General features: G+C 40.8%; 1 protein-coding gene across 1 annotated transcript in view; it reads left to right on the forward strand.

Annotated features, from left to right (window-relative positions):
* The first annotated feature begins 857 nt into the window (after window positions 1-857).
* Window positions 858-15,993, forward strand: part of RRM2B (ribonucleotide reductase regulatory TP53 inducible subunit M2B) — a 37,536-nt gene continuing 22,400 nt past the window's right edge. Inside the window, exons 1-5 of the mRNA XM_045979599.1 lie at window positions 858-1,080; window positions 8,803-8,958; window positions 12,858-12,974; window positions 13,715-13,848; window positions 14,270-14,364. Coding sequence (XP_045835555.1) covers window positions 1,033-1,080; window positions 8,803-8,958; window positions 12,858-12,974; window positions 13,715-13,848; window positions 14,270-14,364 — 550 coding nt within the window. The 5' untranslated portion in view covers window positions 858-1,032. The remainder of the gene's footprint in view (window positions 1,081-8,802; window positions 8,959-12,857; window positions 12,975-13,714; window positions 13,849-14,269; window positions 14,365-15,993) is intronic.

Raw genomic sequence — 15,993 nt, forward strand, 5'->3', positions numbered from 1 at the left:
AGAGACGCTCAGCAGCTACTTCCAAAAACTTATTTAAAGTCAATAGTGTGTGTTTGTACATTTAGTACATTTAGTGTGTTTGTACATTTTCACAGAGCTTCCACAACACTGTCCTGAATTTAGTCCTTTCTTTACCCCCCACTCTCCCTCTGGGAGCCCCACCTACCCATTCCCACACCCACTTTCCCCCAACCACTTCTTTCGGCTGCTGAAATACAAAACGAGGCGGCCTTGTCTCCTCATTAATTTTTTAACAGTGCCGTTTTCCTTTTTCACCAATATGTGGCTTTTCCCTCCACCGCTTCACACGCAGAGAAACCCTCTCTTCACTCCTCCAGCTTCTCCTCCCCGCAACCCCCACCCGGGGCAGTCTCTCAGGACACGCCGAGTTAGCGCGACATACCGTGTTGCAGAGGCACGGCGAGAGCTGGCTGGGGAGCCTCGACCCGAAGAGGTGACCAGGCGTGGCCGGGCACCTCACGTACCAGTAAGTAGAGCCGGGAGCCTGCCAAGCGGGTGAGGCCAAAAGCCGCAGGCCGAATGTGTCACACCGCGAGCGGGGAAGCGAGGCCCGGGGGTTCCGGGCGAGTTCTTCTAGGGGCCGGCGGGAGGCGGGGTCGGGGTCCGGTAGCGGAGTGGGCGGGGCCTCCTGGAGTGGGCGGAACCCTGAGACCTGGGAGGCGGGGCCAGCAGGCTCAGGGAGTCCCTCACTGGGCAGGCGGGAGGCGGGGTCCGCCCGAAGGTTGGTTCGGGGTTGGCCGAGGCCGAGAGATGTCCTCAAGCCACAGGCGGGAGGCGGGTCCGGCAGGAGTAGGCGGGGCCCGGAGGCGGGGGAGGCGGGGCCGGCCGGCGCAGGAGTTGTTGCTCAATCGGCTGGCGAGAAAGCGGGGACCGCAGGAGTAGGAGGGGTCTGTGCAGCTGGAGGCGGGGCGTACTCAGTGGACCCTCGGGCTACCTGGGTCCCGTCGTAGTTGGAGGTGGCTCGAGGCTCTCCGTTCTTTCAGCCCTCGTAGCTCTGGCGGAGTCTGCGCGATGGGTGACCCGGAAAGGCCGGAAGCGGCCAGGCCCGAGCTGGATAAGGTAAATGCTGCCGTTCCCTGTCCCGCCCCATAGTCACGCCTGGTCCTTAGGTTGCAGGTTGCAGCCGGGACCTGCGAGGTGCAGGACTGCTGTAGAAAATTTTACACGTTGTGGTGGGCAGCCCAGTGCAGGCCCAGGCGCGAGCCTTCGCCGCAGCCTGGTTTCGTGGTTGTGAGTCCCGGGGAGGCCGTCCGCAGGTAGGGGTGACGAGGGAGCCGGGTTTCTGCTCCGTTGCTCTGCTCCTGGGCCAGCCAAGGGCGACGCTCTGAGGTTTCAGGCCCGGCCAAGGAGCAGCGCTCCTCCCCCTCCCCCAAATAGTCCGACGCATACTCTCCTCCCATCTTTGCACGTCTGGAGCCCTCTGGCTGGGGAAACCCAGGCAAGGAATGAGGACAGATGGATTTACTGGAGAAATGCATCCCTTCTCTAAGATGGTTAAAAGGAGTTGGAGACCATGTGTGGAAATTGACACAGGTGGGTGGGGTGGTGATGATAGGTAGAGACGGCGACGGGATGTCCTCACAGCAATGAAAAACATCAGGTTAGGAGGTCAGATTTGCTCAGACTGAGCCACTTAATTAGCTGTGACTCTCTGGGATTTCACTGTCTTCATTTATACAGTGTAAGTGATACTTCCTTCACAGAGGAGTAAGTCAAAGACTTTATGCAAAGTGCCACGGAAGTTGTGGGTGCCTCCTAAAACCCAAATTAACATGTTTATCCTCTGCTTCTATAATAGAAGTACATAACAGTAAATCAGTTTATTAAACTGTTGTAGGGTAGTTCAAATTGTTCTGTAATTTTCATACCCTGTTATTTCACAAATACTTCTAAACTATTTGTGTACAAGAGAAATACTTTTTGTATTTATCTTGAACCTGTTGGCTGTGTGTGATACTTTTTTTTTTTTTAAGATTTTTATTTATTTATTTGTCAGAGAGAGAGAGAGAGCGAGCACAGGCAGACAGAGTGGCAGGCAGAGACAGAGAGAGAAGCAGGCTCCCCGCCGAGCATGGAGCCCTATGTGGGATCATGACCTGAGCCGAAGGCAGCCGCTTAACCAACTGAGCCACCCAGGCGTCCCAATACTTTTTTTTTTTTTTAATAGTTTCAGCTTACAGAGACTCAGTCCTACATTTCTTTAGAAAGTTGTAGGGTCCAGACTTAGAATATTTGATTTTGATTTTGTAAACATTTAGTAACTAATTAACAAGCTGTAAATATCCCTCAAACTTTTTCTTCCCCTTTTGAAACAAATACACTGAGTACCAGTTTCCTCACTGGAAAAGGACAATTCGGATTTTTCTTTTTGTGCTACAACCATTCAGACTTAAGACCTGGAAGTTAACTTTTATTTATTATCCCCTTCTCAATGACATAGGCCCACAAAGACAGAGGCAGAATTTTAGCTGTAGAATGAATTCTAGTGAGCATCTGGTCCAAAATTTTTAACTTGAGTTGCAAGGATGCTTCAAGCACTTTGTTTCTCTAGATCTGATGCTGCAGCGTAGGCCACCTGCATTAGAATCACCTGGAGTTGTTAAAAAATGTAAATTACTGGGCCTCCATTCCAGACATGGTAAATCAAAATCTCTTGGGAGGGTCTGGGACTGACTGCATTTTTAACAAGGACATCAGGTGATTCTCATTCACTTATTTTAGGGAACACTGTCTTAAAGAGTACATAGATGGGCTTGAAAGGTTTTTATGACTCTCCTGAAGTTTATAGATTTTGTGTGTGCATGTGAATCTCCTGAGAAAGGGGTTCTTAGCTTTCATCAGTTTCTCGAAGTTACTATCATTAATCTAATCAATAGTCCTTATTTTCAAGGTAAGAAAGTTTAGGCCAGAAAAGAGAAAATGTTGCCCAGGACCACATGAATCAATAGCAGAGCTGGGTTTAAAACCAAGTTCTTGCTTGTGGGCCAGTATTCTGTTTAGTCAGATTTGGTGAGAATAGAAAAATGAAAATGAAAGTGACAACGTGGGCAAATACAAATAGAGTAGGAATGTAGCCTCATCCAAAAAGTCTTCTTCACCTGAGAAGAGGGGCCAAGGCAAACAAATGAAAGTGGTGGAATTGGGGCTGGATTGAGAGGGAGGAGCCTCGTAGCATACCAGCCTGGACCAGGGAATGGTTAGTGCTAGTTGAGGAATCTGCCCGGGCGTATCCTCTTGGGTGACCAGAAATTAAGGCAGGCAGAAACTAGAGGCACCATTCTGAAAGACACAGTGGAATGTTGCCAAGGAAGGCTTGTGTGTTCTGGACTTCATTTCAGGGTCTCATCACTTTGCACCTGTGCAGCTACAACTTGTCCCTCTACCTCCAGTCTCACCCACTGTTCAATCCTTTTTACCATTCCTAAATTAATCCTTCACTAAACCAGGGCCTTTATGTCACTCCTCCCAAATACAAACTCTTGAGATGGTCTCAGTTCCCACCAAAAAGACCCAATTCTGTAAACTGGCCAAGCCCTGTTGAAGCAGTTGTTTCATGCTAACCGCCACATCTTAATTCAGGCTGCCCTGACATTTTCCCAAAGAAGACATCCAGATGGCCAACAGACACCTGAGAAGATGCTCAATGTCACTCATCATCAGGGAAATGCAAATCAAAACTACAGTGACATATCACCTCACACCTGTCAGAATGGCTAAAATTAACACAGGAAACAACAGATGTTGGAGAGGATATGGAGAAAGGGGAACCCTCTTACACTGTTGGTGAGATGCAAACTTGTGCAGTCACTCTGGAAGACAGTATGGGGGTTCCTCAAAAAGTTAAAAATAAAGCTACCATATAACTCAGCAATTGCACTACTTGTTATTTGCCCAAACATACTGATTCAAAGGGACACATGCCCCATGATGTTTATAGAAGCATTACCAGTCACAGCCAAATTATGGAAAGATCCCAAATGTCCACCAACTAGTGAATGGATAAATATACACACATATATAGTGGAATATTACTCAGCCATCCAAAAGGATGAAATCTTGCCTTTACAATAACATGGATGGAGCTAGAATATATTATACTAAGTAAAATAAGTCAGAGAAAGGCAGATACCATATGATTTTACTCATCAGAATTTAAGAAATCAAACATGAACATAGGAGAAGGGAGAAGCAAAAGGGGAAGGCAAACCTTAAGAGACTCTTAACTATAGAGAACAAATTAAGGGTTGATGAAGGGGAGGTAGGCAGGGGATGGGCTAAATGGATAATGTATTAAGGAGGGTACTTGCTGTGATGAGCACTGGGTGCTGTAGGTAAGTGATGGATCACTAAATTCTACTTCTGAAAGCAGTATTACACTATATATTAACTAACTAGAATTTAAATAAAAACTTGAAAAAAAACGACAGTAATTCAGGCTGCCATTTGTACCTCTGAGATCAATACCATGGTTGCTACCAAAATCTAGGGCTTTTTTTCTTTTTCCAGTTCATCCTGGATTGATATCCAATGAATCTTCATGATGCTACCCCTATTCCTGTTAATTCATATTCAGAAACTTTCCATGACTATCCACAGCAATGATGTTCATACTGCCCTACAGTGAATGCCAGTACTTGGGGGTTGGGGGCAAATGGTAAGAGTTGGCGTATGAACCTCTCAATCTTCCAGATGTTTAAAAATCTTTGGTGCACAGAATTACTTCCTAACCTCTTACCGGATCGATATCCAGAGTGTGGATCCTTTACAGAGTTCTCTGTTTCATCTGTTGACAGAGATGGTTTTAGCCAAATCAGATCACTTCTGCCTTTGCTTTTGACTATCCTACATTCATTTCAGCCACTTTTTTTTTAATGATTTTGTTTATTTATTTGACAGAGTGAGCAAGCAAGAGAGCACAAGCAGGAGGAGTGGCAGGCAGAGGCAGAGGGAGAACAGGCCCCGTTGAACAAGGAGCCTGACACAGGGCTCAATCCCAGGACCCTAGGATCATGACCTCAGCCAAAGGCAGATGCTTAACCAGCTGAGCCACCCAGATGCCCCTAGTTCAGCCACTTTTAATCCCAGCTGGCTCCTCTTCTTCCATCTGTCCTTCCAATGTCAGCATTTTCTTGGCTGTATCCTCTTCTATGCTGCCTCTCTAAATTTTCTCCCTGGATAATCCTTTTGGTGACTACCAATGGGACGGATCGCCACCACTCCTCTGCCACAGTATTATATTTTTAGCTGCCTACTGGATATCTTCAAACTGCACAAATTACATTTTTTATTAACCAAGTTGACTTTTTAAAGACTTTTGTGTTTGTCATTATTGTTGTTGTGGCTTGGGTTGGTGGGAGAGTTCATTCAAATTAAACTTTTGTTAAACATCTAATGGGAGAAGCAAGGGATTTGTCTGATTTATTCAGTTATTCTCCAGATGCTGAGCACTTTCTTTGTATCTCTTATTTCTTGATAGTATTTCTCATCCAGTTGCTGGACACCTCAAGGGCATCTTCAACTCTTCCTTATCCTGGTCTCCAAAATCCAAGTTTTTAGCAAGAATGATTAATTCTACTTCTGAATATCTCTTAAAGCAGCCTTCTTTTGTGTTTCTACTGCTGGTACCCTAGTTCGGGCAAGATTTGGGTAGGGTCATGATTTTTTAATTGTTCTCTCCCCCTGCAGTTTCTCTTCTAATCTGACCATATTTCTGGATAAGTGAGTTTTAAAAATATTTATTTATTTATTGGGAGGGAGGCGGAGGGAGAGAATCTTCAAGCAGACTCCCCACTGAGTGTAAAGCCCCATGTGGGGCTCCCTCCCACCACCCATGAGATCATTGACTTGAGCTGAAACCCAGAGTCTGATGCTCAACCAATCAGTTAAGCATCTGCCATCAGCTCAGGCCATGATCATGATACGGGATCAAGCCCCATATTGGGCTCCCTGCTATCAGGGAGCCTGCTTCTCCCTCTGCCTCTCCCCCTGCTCATGTTCTCTCTTTCTCTCTCAAATAAATAAATAAATTCTTTAAAAGATTCTGTAGAATTAGGTGTAAGCAAGACAAGTATAATAAGATTGGGAGAGAATCCTATGAGAGAAAAGGACTCTGCACTCAGACTGTTCTACCTTAAATATGTTAAAACTAGAAATTAGAATGTGTAAGTGACACATTGTGTCATGTTTATGTCAGAAAGACTTGAAACTTGAGAGTCCAAATAAATAAAAAATTTTAAAAATGCACTTGCCATCATGCCTTTTTCACATTGTTTTCTCCTCCAAAATATGAGTTCTTATCCCAGGTCTGTACAGGATAGTCTAGAGATCCTAGACCTTTGAGATGTATGACCCTCCTTACATTGTATTAAAATGTATATTGATTTTTTTTAAGCATCATGAAAATAAGCAATGTATCATCTTTAGCTCAATTCAGAAGTTTATGTTGGTTAAGAAACTCTTTCATGATGCTCTCCTAATCCAAAAACTTCTCTTAACAATGCGCATGTTATCAGAATGGAACAGGAAGAATATAGGTACAAAAGTGACTTTCATTCTAATGGAAAGGTGCTGGTCTTTCGTTTTCATAGATTCTGACATTGATCATTTGTTTCTTCAGCATTAAAAACTCCCTCAGGACCAGGGTGCTTGGTACCAAAGAGTTACTGCTTATGACGGTTCACATAGCAAATACAGCGAAGGTAGGGAATTCCAGTTCTGTATCCATACCTGTACCCCAGGGACAAAATATATAAAGGCAACACAAACAAAAAACTTGACAGCTTCCATTTTAAAAATTTGCTTGAGTATTTGGAGAATGAATATCAACTAAATGCCAGGTACTATGCTGGGTTCTAGGGATTCCACAAGAGTAAAGTCAGTTTTTACTCTCAAGAAGCATAGTCTAGAGGGGACTATGATGAATAACAAGAAATTAAATTGCAGTGAGCTCTGTGCTATAGTAGGAACCTAGTCCAGGTCTTTGGGATGGTGGGGGAAAGAGAGATATGGAACACTCAGAAAAGGCTTGATTTGAGTGGTTATCAGGTTATCTCATTGATGTATTGTGGTCTTATGTTAAATTAAATTCAAAAGGTATCCAGTAATTCAATCACAAGAGAAAGAGAAATTAGCAGCCCATTCACTTACTTAGCTAACATTTATTGATGTTATGCTTAACACAGTATTCCGGGTGCACCGTAATAAATAAGAAGTGGTTTCTACTCTTCTTTCTGCTCTCCAGAGCTCAAGTGCTTTATCTGGGAGAGGCCTACACCTTCAAATAGTTACAAAATAAGACAGTCTCTTCTATAATAACAGCATGTGTGCAGTGTGCAAGCCCCACTGTATTTGTGTAGCCTCCAGCTTTGACTTTTAGTCTTTTGTGCATCTTGTCTTGCTAAGGCACACTTGGCTGATGGAAGCAATGATGAAGATGAAGGAATATGATTGGCCTGGCCCTGGAGAGAGAGAGACAGTTTGAGTTAGAAGTCCAGAATTTTTTTTTTTTAAGATTTTTTAATTTATTTTATTTTATTTATTTGACAGAGAGAAGATCACAAGTAGGCAGAAAGGCAGGCAGAGAGACAGAGGAGGAAGCAGGCTCCCTTCGGAGCAGAGAGCCCGATGCGGGACTCGATGCCAGGATCCCGAGATCATGACCTGAGCCGAAGGCAGCGGCTTAATCCACTGAGCCACCCAGGCGCCCCAGAAGTCCAGAATTTAAATGTATCCCAATAATCCTGATTTATACATTTTAAGCCTAAGTGTATATACTTGGTATAAATTCATTTGCAGGGAAAGTACAACTCTTTTGATACTTTTGCTAACCATTAAAATATATATTGGCACTGTCCCTTGTTGGCATGCCATCATGTCCAAGTCGTATGTATACAGGTATGTGCTTTTCACTTGATTCCACAAAGCTTTGAGCCAGCCCACAGTGAGATCATCTGTAGTAATGTTAACAAATAAATAGTAATAACAAATTGGTATATGGGAAGGTTCAGATGAACGAAGGTTGATAAATTATTGGTAAGTTTTCACGTGAGTATGATGATAGTTCAGATTCGGAAAGAAAACATTAAAATAAAGAAGTAGGGGGGTAGAAAGAAGAAAATAGGGGTGCCTGGGTCGCTCAGTCAGCTAAGTGTCTACCTTTGGCTCAGGTCATGATCCCAGGGTTCTGGGGTCAAGCACCCTGCTCAGGGGGGACTCTTGCTTCTCTCTGTCCCTCTGACCCTACTACTGCTTGTGCTCTCACATGCACTCTTTCTCTCTTAAATGAATAAATTAAAAAAAAAATTAAAAATAAAATAAGAAAGTAGTTTATAATAGTATCCTGTTCATGCCAGCATCCTATCTCTGAGAAAGGCACTGAAGGGACGTTTTGTGCACAGACTAAGAAATACGCATACCATGACAGTTATGGATCTACTTTTGTGCTTATCCTTAAAGTAGCAATAATGACACTTTTGTTCCCTGCTTATTATGCGCCAGGCTCTGTTTAAAGCACTTTTAATTATCAAGATTAACTTAAATGAGGTAAGTGTTATTTTTACTGATAAGGAAAAAAACCAAGACTCAGAGAAGTTAAGCCACTTTCTGTGGTCGCACAACTAACCAAATACCGTTAACCAGGAATGGGTAACGTTAAAGGATTCAACCCAGGCGGACGGGGTCCTCAGTCTGTGCTGTGTCTCTGGCTTCCCCCAGTGTGTGTTTAGATATGAACAGAGAGGGAATGTCTGCACATTTTGGGTGTTTGTAATTTGTTTTCCAAAGAGATTATCTTCAGATACCAACGACAATGAAGCGAAGTCAGACGAAGAGCCGCTTCTACGTAAGAGTTCTCGCCGATTCGTCATCTTTCCAATCCAATACCCTGACATTTGGAAAATGTATAAACAGGCACAGGCATCCTTCTGGACGGCAGAAGAGGTAAGTGGCCTCACCTTGGCCCGCAGGCGTGTTCTGTAATGCAGTACCACATCTTCTGTCGTGGGACATTGGAAAATGTTAACTTATATTGTTAGATACATTGAAGAAGATCAGTTGTATAACATAATGTTTGAAATTATTGAAACTCAAGACAGTGTTCACCAATGTTTCCCGTTTAGACTGCTGTCTATAGACCTGCTTCCTGATATAAAAATGGCCTCTCAGTCTTCCGGGTTTTTACTTCCAATATATTTTAAACATTTTCTATTTTTAAATAGACTTTTAATTTGCTGTGGCCAAATAAGACTAGTCTTTACCTGTGGCTGGCAGAATGAATAAAATTGTGTTATGGCCGAAAAATGAGAGTGAACGCCACAGGGACCCTAAGGGATGCTTCCACGGAGAGACTTAGCTGATTGTGCAGAAAGAGCTGTGGCGGAGAGTTTGCTTGCTCAGACAGTGAGCTCCCGAGCTGCCCGCAGAGCGCCTCCCAGTCTGGCCCTACCCTCAGTCACATCAAACCTGGCACTGCTGCCCCTGCAGCCAGGAAAGTTCTAGAAGGCTGTATGTTAGGGGGGCATTTTCCACCAAGAAAATGAGTTGAATACAGTAAATTTGAAAATACTTGCTGGTTTGGCAAGGACAGTTGGTCGTGTAAGTGCTTGCCCTCTAGTCTAAGTGAACCCACAAACAGTCCTGGTCTTCTCTTTGAATATGATGGATGATACCTGCATTGCATACTTCCTCTGTGTGTGTGTGTTTATTTATCTATATAAACAGATAAATGGATATATCTGTGTAAATAGATATATTCGGACCTATTTTTCAGAAGATTATTTTTATACACGTAAACATGCACTGTTAAGAAAGCAGGCTCTCCGGGTGCCTCGGTGGCTCAGTGGGTTGAGCCTCTCTCTGCCTTTGGCTCAGGTCATGATCCCAGGGTCCTGGAAATGAGTCCCACATGGGGCTCTCTGCTCAGCAGGGAGCCTGCTTCCTCTTCTCCCTCTCTCTCTGCCTGCCCCTCTACTTACGATCTCTGTCAAATAAATAAATAAAATCTTAAAAAAAAAAAAAAAAAGCAGGCTCTGGACCAGATTGCCTAGGTATATATTCTTTTTTTTTTTTTTTAAGATTTTTATTTATTTATTGACAGGGAGGTCACAAGTAGGCAGAGAGATAGGCAGAGATAGAAGGGGAAGCATTGCGGGGCTTGATTATGACCTGAGCCAAAGGCAGAGGCTTAACCCACTGAGCCACCCAGGCGCCCCTAGGTACATATTCTGACTCTGCCACCTACTAGCTGTGGAACTGGGAAAATTGCTTAACCTCTGTGTATCCTCATTGGAAAACTGAGCTAACGGTACCTGGTTCATTGGGTTATTATGAGGATTAATGAGAGGAGTCTCATGAATGAGATCAGTGAGATGTCTAGAATGCCACATGGCACTTAGTAAGCACTAATTAAATGCAAGCTATTTTACACAGAATGAGGAAGAGTGACGTTAGAAATCAGAAGCCACCAATTGTTGAAGCTTTGATGACACTAATTTTACCCATTTATCCACCTGTGCTATATTGTTAAAACTCTTTGTTATACTGTAGTTAACATAGCAAAAAACCCCAAACAAAATAAAAACCCAGTATTTTCAAATTGGGTCATACTGCTTGGCACACCTGAATGTTCCTAACTGTGGTTTTCTAGGATGTGTTTTTTAGATTTGGTTAAGAGAACAAATGGAGCACGCAGGTGGCTTTTTCATTCATCATGTTAAAAAGCTACTATGATACTTGGGTTTCTTAAAATTCACTTGAAAATTACTTGAATCTTTTAGCAAATGTAACACGTGTTGTATTATGACTAAGAAATACTAATTAAAAAATTAAAATACACAGGTTGGTACATACTTTGTTTATTTAAATATACATTTTAAAAGGAAGTCAAACACATATAGTTCCACATATTTTTCCTCTAAACAAATTATGTTAACTTTGGACTTCATTGTTTTATCTGTGGTTTAGCTTTATTCCTAAATATGGCTGATCATCAGAAACCTTGATTCAGAAGAAAAAAGTCTAGGGTTTTGGATTTTTTCTTTTAAAGCTACCAGGCAATTCTAATAACCAGCAGTTTGGAATCAATATTTAGAAAGTGAAATTGAGAATTTGTCCAAAGGAGATAAAACTGGGAAGGATGGTTTACATTTTAAGAATGGGAGATGAGGGGCGCCTGGGTGGCTCAGTGGGTTAAGCTGCTGCCTTCGGCTCAGGTCATGATCTCAGGATCCTGGGATCGAGTCCTGCATCGGGCTCTCTGCTCAGCGGAGAGCCTGCTTCCCTTCCTCTCTCTCTGCCTGCCTCTCTTGTGATTTCTCTCTGTCAAATAAATAAAATCTTAAAAAAAAAAAAAAAAAAAGAATGGGAGATGACTAGTGTAGTATAAATGAAATATTTTGAAGTTGAGTGTTCGAAGAGGTAAGTTTAATATTTAAGAATGAGCATATTACAATATAAAATTTAATATCAGGAGTAAAACACATAAAAACTAGGAAGGTGTCCTTCAGTTAATCTTGAGTTGAGCTCTTAAGAGATTAGGACCTGATATTTAGCTTGCATGTTTTAAAAGATACATACAAGTATACCCCCAACCCCATTGTATCTCCAACACTTATTTTTTCTAAAGATTTATTTATTTATTTATTTGAAGGAGGGAGAGCAGGAGGTCAGTGGAGGACAGAGGGAGAGGGATAATCTCAAGCAGACTCCCCACTGAGCATGGAGCCCAGAGTGGGGCTTGATCTCACCACCCTGAGATCATGACCTGAGCCAAAATCAAGAGTCAGACGCTTAGCCAAGTGAGCCACCCACGTTCCTCTCCAACACTTATTACAGTGTCTGGAATGTAGTAGGTACTCAGTAAACATTTAAAGAATAAAGTAACAGGAAAAAGAATTTCAAAAAAGAACACAAATAATGAAACATTAATCATTTTTGGAGTGGTTAAAGAGATTAGGGCTTTGTTAGAATAAATAAAAGGACAAAGGACAGCTATATATTTTAAATGTTTGTGAAGTTATTGTGAAAAATACTTCAGAGATCTTCTTAAGACAAAATAATATCTATAAGATACATTTAAATACTATTTTAAATTGTAGAGTCCATCAAACTCTAGAGTGCCTTACTCTGTTAATTCCAAGGACTTGTTCTAATAAACATTTTAAAAATATTTCCTTTTTTAAAAAATTTTATTTGTATGAGAGAGCGCAAGCAGGAGGAGGAGAAGAAGGAGGGGGTGAATAGACTCCCCACTGAGCAGAGAGCCCACGCGGGGTCTCCATCCCAGAACCCTGAGATCATGACCACAGCTGAAGTCAGATGCCCAACTGACTGAGCCATTGATACCTTAGACTGGATGGCTTACAAACAGGAGAATTTTTCTCACAGTTCTAGAGGCTGGGAATTCCAAGATAAGTCTCTAGCAGATTTGGTGTCTGGTGAGGTCCCCAGTTCCTGGTTCAGAGATAGCTGGTAACTTTCTGTGTTTTCGTATGGCAGAAAGAATGAGGAAGTTCTCTGAGGACTCTTTTATAAGGGTACTAATCCCATTATGAGGGCTCCACCTGCATGATCCAATCACCTGCCAAAGATTCCATCCACCTCCAAGTACCATCACACTGGGCATTAGTTTCAAATACATGAATTTGGTTGGGGGAGGGGGGGACGTGAACATTCAGTCTGTATCCTTATCCTTAAAGTAGCAATATTAACATCTTTTCCTCTTTCACATTTTACTGCTCATGACTTGTCCCTCCCTAACTTTGAGATGGAAGTTAGTTATCCAAACACTTTGAGAAGAATTAAACACTGAAGTAAACATTTTGAAAATCTTTTTATTTCAGGTTGACTTATCAAAGGATCTCCCTCACTGGAACAAGCTTAAATCAGAGGAGAAGTATTTTATCTCTCACATATTAGCCTTTTTTGCAGCCAGTGATGGAATTGTGAATGAAAATTTGGTAAGATTTTTGTTGTATTTCTGTTCCCATTCAGCAGCTAAATGATGATAATGGCAGTAAGACAATTAGACTAAGGCTGAAAAATGACTTCTAGGAAATGAACTAGGTATACCTTAACTTTCAAAGATATTTTTCTGATGAAGTGTCAGAGAAAAGAATGTATTTCTCCCATTTGACCAGCAAAATATAATGAAATCAAGCATCTTGTGCCCATCAAAACTACTTTCAATGCATAGACATGAGTTCCATTTTAGCCTTTGATAGTAATCTTAATGGAGAGCCAGTACCTTAATAACCTTTCTGGAGCTATATATTAAAGCATTGCATTTGGCTCCCCATTTTTAACTTGTATTATGGTTGGCCAGGAGGCCTGCTTTCTTGTTAAAGAGAATTAGAAAGATACAAACTTTCACCATGAATTAGAAGGGGCTTCAATCTATTGGTCTTCTGTTGAGGAAAATAAAGACTTAGGGTCAATTTTTGATAGTTGTTCTTTGAAATTTACTTGGCTTTGTAGGAAGTATCTCCACCTATTAGGTCAATTCATATATTGCTTAAGGGTACATTATGCAACTAACTTATTGGGGAGGATTGATGGATAATACTGCTTAAAATAATCCATAAATTCTGTCTAACCTGTTGTGGCATGACAGGTAATTTTTAAGTGATAATGTCCAGGTTCTGATTTGCAATGTTTATGAGAGGCCACAGAATTGGATATGTTTCCATTATTTTTATAGGTGGAGCGCTTTAGTCAGGAGGTTCAGGTTCCAGAGGCTCGCTGTTTCTATGGCTTTCAAATTCTCATTGAGAATGTTCACTCAGAGATGTACAGTTTGCTAATAGACACTTACATCAGAGATCCCAAGAAAAGGTATTACATTTTATTTTTATTTTATTTGCAAAGGTTTATGCTGTTGCTTAGGTTAAGAGCAGAATTTACTCCAAAAGCAAATGTTAGGGAAAGATTATTCAGGTGTTTTCTATTGCTTAATAATGTGTTGGGTTAAAAAAACTTGTATAGAACCAGTTCATCTTTGAGTATTATATCTTTAAAAACTGCTCAATAATGCATACTCTTTAGAAATTGAGTATTGACTTTAGTCAGTTTTATATCAAACCAGAGCCAAATCACTAATTTGAATTTTTAGTTTTATTTCTATACTTTGTAGACATGCAAAAATACAGAAAAACGGCAGATCTGGTTGAAATTTTTATAGATGATTAAACTAATGAAATTTTTTTCTGATTAAGAAAGACAGGTGAATAACTTTTCCATTCTTTTGTTTTTACAGAGAATTTTTATTTAATGCAATTGAAACGATGCCATATGTTAAGAAAAAAGCAGACTGGGCCTTACGATGGATAGAAGATAGAAAATCTACTTTTGGTAAGTAGTTTTAATTTAAAAATGATCACATTTGCCTCAGTTGACATAAACACTTTTTATGTGGCGTGATTATCAGGTATAATTGAAAAGGAGTACAAATGTCTCCATGTACACCTTTAGTAGTATCATTACTCCTAATGTTTAGAAACCAGTAGTAAAATAATCTAAAGCTGTTACCTGTTTTGTTTAATAAGTTGAAAGTTGAGGGACACCTGGGTGGCTCAGTTGGTTAAGTGGCTGCCTCCGGTTCAGGTCATGATCCCAGCGTCCTGGGATCGAGTCCCGCATCAGGCTCCTTGCTCAGCAGGGTGCCTGCTTCTCCCTCTGCATCTGCCTGCCACTCTGCCTGCCTGTGCTCGCTCTCTCTCTCTGACAAATAAATAAATAAAATCTTTAAAAAAAATAAAAAATAAATAAGTTGAAAGTTGAAAGGTTAAGATGTCAGTACATAATTATAGGTAAATAAAAGTCACATGGAATCTGATAAGAATATTATAGCAATCACAGTTTGTCTCTGATTTCATGAATGTTTAAGGGAGTAAAAGCAAGTCAAAGTCACATTTTTTTCAGGGAACAAATATGTAGTTTCTGAAAAACTATTACATAATAGTTGCTCAATAAGTATTTAATTAAAATATTCAGATCCTTCATTTGAATAGCTCTGAGTACCTGTCTCATACTTACCTATTTCATAATTAGTGGTCTTTATTTTCTGATATTATTCATTATGAGGGAAGCAAGTCTCAAAATTTTTGGTCTCAGGACTTCTTTGTACTCTTAAAAATAAGGACTCTTAAAAAATATGACTCTCCTATTTGTGTGGATTATTGATATTTCCATATTAGATATAAAACAGAGCAACTTAAAAATTATTTATTAATGCATTTAAAAGCAATAGAAAAAACCATTATGTTTTATTATAAATAACAGGTATTTATGAAAAAAACACTACTTCCCCTCTCCCCTGGATTTTGCAAACCTTTTAAATGTCTGACTTAATAGAAGACAACTGGATTGTATCTGCTTCCACATTTAATTTGTTGCAGAATATTGTTGTAGTTTCCTTTATAGTTATGAAGAAAATCCAGTAGTACTCAGATAAGTAATTAGAAAAGGGAAGATTATTTTAGTAGGCTTCTCAGATTATTGTGGATATGTCATGTAGCCTCTGGAAATCACCACTGTACGCTCATGCAAGAAAGGTAGTAAAAAATATAAATAGTGACTTAGCATTTTTAATGAAAATAGTTTTGACCCCATAGACCTCCTCAGTCTGTGGATTTCCAGGGACCCCCAGGACCACATGTTGAGAACCAGTAATGTAGAGTAAGGTATGGGGCAAGCCTGTTACATATCAGGGAATAAACAAATATATTTATATTACCTTCGGTTCATTTCAAGAATAAGAAAAGTGATGGTTCTTAATGTGGTAAAAATTATGCAAGAGTTTGCAGAAAACCCTTCAGAATCCTGGTCCTCACCAGAGAGTGATTTAGGAGGCCTAGGTAGGACTGAGGAATCTGCATTTTATACCCAGCTGATTTTCTCAAAAGTGGTTTAAGAAACACTGGCTTTAAAGAAAGAAGGAGAGAAATATTAAGGTGTTCAATATGCATTGAAAATAGTATA

The sequence above is a fragment of the Meles meles genome, chromosome 1 (genome assembly GCF_922984935.1).
Source record: "Meles meles chromosome 1, mMelMel3.1 paternal haplotype, whole genome shotgun sequence".
Classification (NCBI taxonomy): Eukaryota; Metazoa; Chordata; class Mammalia; order Carnivora; family Mustelidae; genus Meles; species Meles meles.